Genomic DNA, 6,000 nt, shown 5'->3' with positions numbered 1-6,000 from the left:
CCAGGACACAGGCAGGGCACAGTGCAGTGCTGACTCCAGTGATGGCAAATAATTGTGTGCATTCAGATACATTGGCTTAGCCATGGTCCTGTGAACAGCAAAAAATACTCAGCTGTGTTTTCTGTTTTGATAAAGGAACTTGAGAATAAGCTTCAAGATTAAAAAAAATAACGTCAGTTTTTTTCATATATTTGTGGCTCCCTTTTCAGTCAACATAAATATATTAGAACTGCAGATTTTCAAATGGAATGTATAGAGTTGTAATCACACATTCAGCTCAAACGAAAATCTGATCATGTCTCTTCACCAGACTTCTATAAACCCTCTCTTACTGGAGAAATAGCCCTCACTTCACAACCAGACCTTATTCATGTCATTGCTCTTTGGCACTACGTACAGTTCTGAGTAAATATTCCCCTTCTGCATGGCCAATGCAAGATGTAGATGACAGTACTGAGAATGTGCACTCATTCATCCCTTTCTATGTACTTACTCAGTGAGAGTTCCCTGTCCTTCTCTTCAATGCTATTTACCCTCGATAGCAGCAGAACTGACACCAGAGCACGATGATTTCAAACAAAAGGTTACACAGTGAATGGTGTGTGCCTGCATACAGCCGTGTAATAGGGCAGCACACGTTCATTAGTGTGTTTCTTGGACAGCCTGTAATTCTAAGTGGGGTCATGAGTTCACAGGGTGCTTGAGAAATGGTTGCTGTTTTCTATTTTGTGGAAAACAACAGTATTCATTGCGGTCCTTAAAATAATGAACTTACCTTGTTAGATGCCTACTTAATTCATGAACTTCCATTTCAGAGCTTTTAAATTCATTAAGCTCTTTACGAATGGCTGCCTGCAAAGGACAAATAAACTCATAAATGTATAAATGACAGAAATCAAAATAAGTTCACTTTGTTCTCAAAACAATATATTAGAAGTGAAATAAATAACATTATTAGAGAGAAAAAACAACAACACGTGAAAAGGAAAAGAGATAAATGTTCTAAATTGCATAAAGGGAAGAAATAAATGCTTCAGTGGGATGGATCAATTTGAAAATGCAGACAGTGCTGATACAAAAGTCAATTTTGGTTTATTATGTAAACACTTTCATACACAAAATCCAAATTACCATAAGTATGAGACAAAAATCATGCACCAGAGCTTCTCAAACCCCGTGCTCTGTTTCAGAGCTGGACCATGAGTAAACTTAGCGTTGGTAGATCTCACCAGAATTACATCTGAAATGTCTCTCCCCTTTATGCAGTCCTAAATTCCCTCTGGTGAAGCCACCTAATCTGGGGCTGAGCTTACTCGAGAGGGAAAGGGGCCGGCCTGGCTCCCTGCTCTTCTCTCTGCCTCAGGCCATGCCCCTTTGCTCCCATCCTCTGTTCTGACTCAATTGTTCCACATGCCAAACCCATCCAAATTCACCCTAAGTAAGTGGTTGGGTCAACTTCAGTAGGAAAACCTGTTACCTTCAGCTTCTGTGGTTTGTCCACGTGGGAAAAGAAAATGATGAGAAGGGGAATACTGAAGAAGAAGAAGAAAGGTTGACTTTGAGTGACTCAGCTTCTTCGTGGAAATGGCTCTCAGCTAAAATGGCCCTCGCCCCATGCTGCAGGCTTCTGACAGTGCTGTGATATTTGTAGCATACAAGTGGGCCTCCCCATGAGCATATGGAACAGATATGCCAGGTGCCAGTGTGGCCAAGTGGTCCCAGGAGCCCGAGGTGTGTGCCACTGCTGGGAACATCAGTGGCTGCAAATGGCCACTCCAATTATGGGTACTTGTGGCTGTCAAGAACGTTTTCTTGATTGAGTCTAAACCAGGATAAAGAGCTCAAGCCCACGTCAGGGCTTTCACAGCAACCACTGATCTGGTCACCAATGACCTGTGCCTGGACAAGGCCTACATGACAGATCTTGTGAGTGTGCTCTACAGAACGAGCCTCTCGTGTTCTTCCTACACTGCTCTGCCTCTGTCTGTCAGAGCAGAGAGATGATTATGCACCAACTCAAGGGTCTACCTTCAGCAGACCATTTGCTGCTCAAGTGACTGTGAAGAAGGTCAAATGGCCTGCTACCTCCCATTGGGTTTGAAATCTATCACCTCCTGCGTCTCTCAGCTGCTGGGGAGATGCAGAAATGCCCTTCTTCCTCCAACAGTCAGATTTGGGAAAGATGAAGCCAGGCTGAACAGAGTTCCTCATGTCCAGAACACAGAGAAAGATTTACTGAGAAACAGAAAAGCCCATTACTAAACTCTACTTTTGCAATAAATTTAGTCTGTGTTGACCAATGAAGACAGTTATTGAATCAGAACTTTTAGAAGAAAATAATCTGTTATAGGATGCTGTAGCTCGTCAGGTTCTGTGGCATTGGTTCCAATTTGACTTTTTCTTTTTTTTTTTTTTCTCAACAGAAGATAGTGGTAGGGAAAAGAAGGTGATCTGAATGGCAGGAATTAGAACACTTCCCAGATGACCCAAACATGAATAATATGCCAGAAGGGGCATTGATACTGGGAGGACAATTATTCTTTTCTCCTGCTTTGCTGAAAAAAAAGGTTTGTTTAGAGAAAAATGAGTCTTCTGATTTGTGTACTGACTCGCACATGTGTTATAAAGAAGGAAAAGTGACCTCAAAGTAATTCTCTTTCATACTGAACTCTTTAACAGGCTATGTTTCATAGAGATATTTGATAATTGTTCTTTCCACAGACACGGGGTGAGAAAAGACCTCTCTGGTCACTTCATCTTCTCTTCCCTGATGAGGTATTTCCACACCTTCCATTCAGTGCAGAGGTCTCTCAACGACAGAAGAACTGATTAGAAATTTATTCCTTCCCTCACTTACTGGGAGAATGTAACTCCCAATAGATAGATAGGACAAGACTTCAGTCAACTGATTTAGCCAATATGGTGATGTAAAATGGGAAAAGCAAATTTAATGCCCTATATTATGGTCTGGGGACCGTCCAGAAAAAGATTTTTTTTTATCAGATCAGTTTATACTACATGAAAGTTACTGAAAGCTAAGCTGAAAAGGGCCTCTACTGAGGAGAAAAGTAGTGGTTATAAAACTTCACAATTAAACAAATTAACTAAGTAAAACTGTCTGTCCTTTCCTCTATGAAGCGAACCAAGCGCACCACAGGTGATTGTCACAGCCAGAATTCCAGCTCCTTTAAACACTGGATATCATGGTGTGGCCTCCATCACTGCATCAGGCCGTCAGCAAAGACATATGCAGGGCTTAAATCCAAGTACCTGAATGTCTTCAAAATTACAAGGGCATCACAGAGTGAATTCAAGGCACAGCAGCCACCTACCAGGCTCAGAGCCCTCTCTTCTTACAACTGCCATAAAGCATTTAAATTCTTCTTCGCCACTAGACGCTCAGGATGTGACTTTGACCATTTGACAGCCATTTAACCTCTCTGCCACCAGTGCTGACACCAGAGACGCTGCTTCATGGAGCCAGAACTGGATTTCAGAGGACAGTGCACTTATTACCAAATATACAGCTGTTTTTCATCTGCAGGGCTCATGAAGCCTCTGCTCAGTGGTTACAGTACTGTGTGGGAGGGAGCAGGCATCCTGAAGAATCACACCTGTCTCAACCCCTACAGAAAAGTAACCTGGCCTTGGTGGGATGGAGGTGCTTTTGCCAATTTGACCTGCTGGCATTCTTACAGCCAGGCCTGCTCAGTTCTGGCAGGTGCTGCTCTGTTAGGTCTGTCTTGTGGAAAATTGCTTCTGGGCATTCTCAGCTGGCAGAATTGTGCAGCAAACCCCAAATCAATGAACAAATAACACAGGGCTACCATCAAGCCTTCTCTTCCAAGGGTCTTACTCTTTTTTAAATGATGTAACGCTGCTGTGTTTCCACACACACAGGAGCCTTCTTGCCAAAGGTGTATAACTCAAACCAACAAACCTGGTGAACTGGGAAGAGAGCTCTGATGTTTCCTCCCTGGTGGCTGTGGGACCTGAGGGGTGCTGCTGACCATGACATGCTCTAGCTGTTCAGGTCATGGCTCTCCCCAGGTCACTCCACTTACTTTGTCGGCAGCCGTGAGTCGCGTCCAGGGTTTGTCTGCCCTCCTGTCATAGTCCTGCGCGTCGGCCACCTCCACGTAGTCGCTGAAGCGGATGAGGATCTTCCTCTCACGCAGCTCCTCTACCGTGGGCCTCTGACTCAGCTGCATGGTTGAAGAAGCGGTGGAAAAAGACATCAGAACTTCACTTCTTCCCTGCAGAGTGCTGCCTGGGGATCAGTTTTACTACAGCCACCATTGTGATAATAAGAGAGTTCAAACATCACCAGGACTGTTGTTTTTACTGGGCTTTCACAGACCTGCTGCCTGGGAGATAGATACCTTGTTGCTTGCTACAGCACCTTGTTTGTTATGCCACCTTGCTGCTGGAGCAGAACACTGTTGTTTGGGAAGCAGCCATGGAAGAAGCCCCCGATCCCTGGCAGAAATTGAATGCAACACAACAAAGACAGCTGGCACAGTGATGCCTCCTGAGGAGATGAAGACCTTATAACCTCACACTCTCCCACATGATCCCTTGTCTTGAGCTGCTGTGGATGCTTTAGTGCTGCCAGGGAACGGCTATGCACAGGAACAGGGTGGATCCTGCCTTGAGTTAGTTGCAAAAGGTGACAAACAACTTTCCTTACCATCCTGACATTCTGCAGTCCTGCCCTTATCCTCCAGACATGGTGGGCAGGATGATGACTATTGCTTGCTGAATGTTTCACTGAGTGCTGCAGCTCAATTGTATGCCACAGCATATTTGACTTCAACAGCTTACGCTGCATACTACAAGCCAAATAACAAATTGCAAGGGTGGACTGTATCATGTCAGGAAAGCCTCTTCAATGTTCCAAAGCCACTTCTTTCAAACTTCTCAGCAGAGAGAGCAGCCAGTCAATCTCTGGTATTCCATGTATGCAATGGCCGCTTACATGGGCAAGGACAGGTATTGGCATTTTGGGATCAGTTCTCCTTGGATGCTCAGCTTGCTGGTTAATGTCAAGTGGAATTAAATGACTGTTTCTGAAGAAGCCACAACAGGTGTGTGCATGTGGATGTGCATTAGCTGCTAATCCTCCATTAGTGAAACATCTGTAACAATGATATTATCAGGAAAAATAAACATAAACTGCTAACATTTAGCTAGACAGTATCTCATGCTATTACCACTCACTAGAAATAAGTGGGCTTTGCAATACCTCACTCTTGTGACCAGTGAAAAGTTAAGTACTTCATAAAATGCTTGAGACTCTTTTCTGCAAGGAGTTCAGGCTCCTGGATCCTGACGTGCAGTTCCACCTACCTCCCAAATTAAGCATCTCAGTACCTTTCACTTCACCTCCCAGGAAGAATTAACATTCAAACCAGAGAGGATGCTGAGAGGAGGATGAAAAATCTGCGAGATCACAGGAAAGAAGCCCCACCTACTTAGAGCAACAAATTGCTGGGGTAGGACTGCACCCCATCCTATCCCACCTCTGCACTTAAATCCCTGTGTGACTCTCCTTGGATCATCCCTGGAGGATGCTTGCTTCTCTCTTCTTTTTTATAAGAAAGCGGTGCTACTGGAGGTGACAGTGGTGCTGCTCTACTGACGCAGACAGTCCTCACCACTCACAAAGTGGGTTCAGACATCACCTGTAGAAAGGCTGCAAAGCTGAACTGATACCCCAGTGAACTGCTTCAGGACAAGAGGAACCCTGTTCTACCTGTCCTGGCTGCAGCTGAGACATTATTGCCCAGAGAAAAGAAAGAAATCACAGAAGGAGGTGCAACCAACCACACACCTCTACTGCCATGTTGTGCCTTTGCCTAGGGCAGCATCCATCAAGTTGTAGCTTGGTTCATGTATTGTCTCTCAAGTCATAAGCCTCAGAGAGGCTACTCTCTGATCCACAACTCATCTGGAATGTGATTCCAAATCACTAGTTTTTCTAGCAGTCCTGCTACTGGG

General features: G+C 44.5%; 1 protein-coding gene across 3 annotated transcripts in view; it reads right to left on the bottom strand.

The window, feature by feature from the left end:
• Positions 1 to 771: 771 nt before the first annotated feature.
• PHACTR1 (phosphatase and actin regulator 1) overlaps positions 772 to 6,000 on the bottom strand; it is a gene marked incomplete at both ends in the record, with an annotated part of 284,448 nt that continues 279,219 nt past the window's right edge. For all 3 annotated transcript variants that reach the window (XM_079533808.1, XM_079533809.1, XM_079533810.1), the window contains 2 exons: positions 772 to 852; positions 4,065 to 4,205. In XM_079533808.1, coding sequence (XP_079389934.1) covers positions 772 to 852; positions 4,065 to 4,205 — 222 coding nt within the window. The remainder of the gene's footprint in view (positions 853 to 4,064; positions 4,206 to 6,000) is intronic.

Source organism: Tetrao urogallus (assembly GCF_951394365.1).
Source record: "Tetrao urogallus genome assembly, chromosome: 3".
NCBI lineage: Eukaryota > Metazoa > Chordata > Aves > Galliformes > Phasianidae > Tetrao > Tetrao urogallus.
Note: the sequence above shows the minus strand (reverse complement) of the source record. Positions and strands in the feature narration are given on the sequence as shown.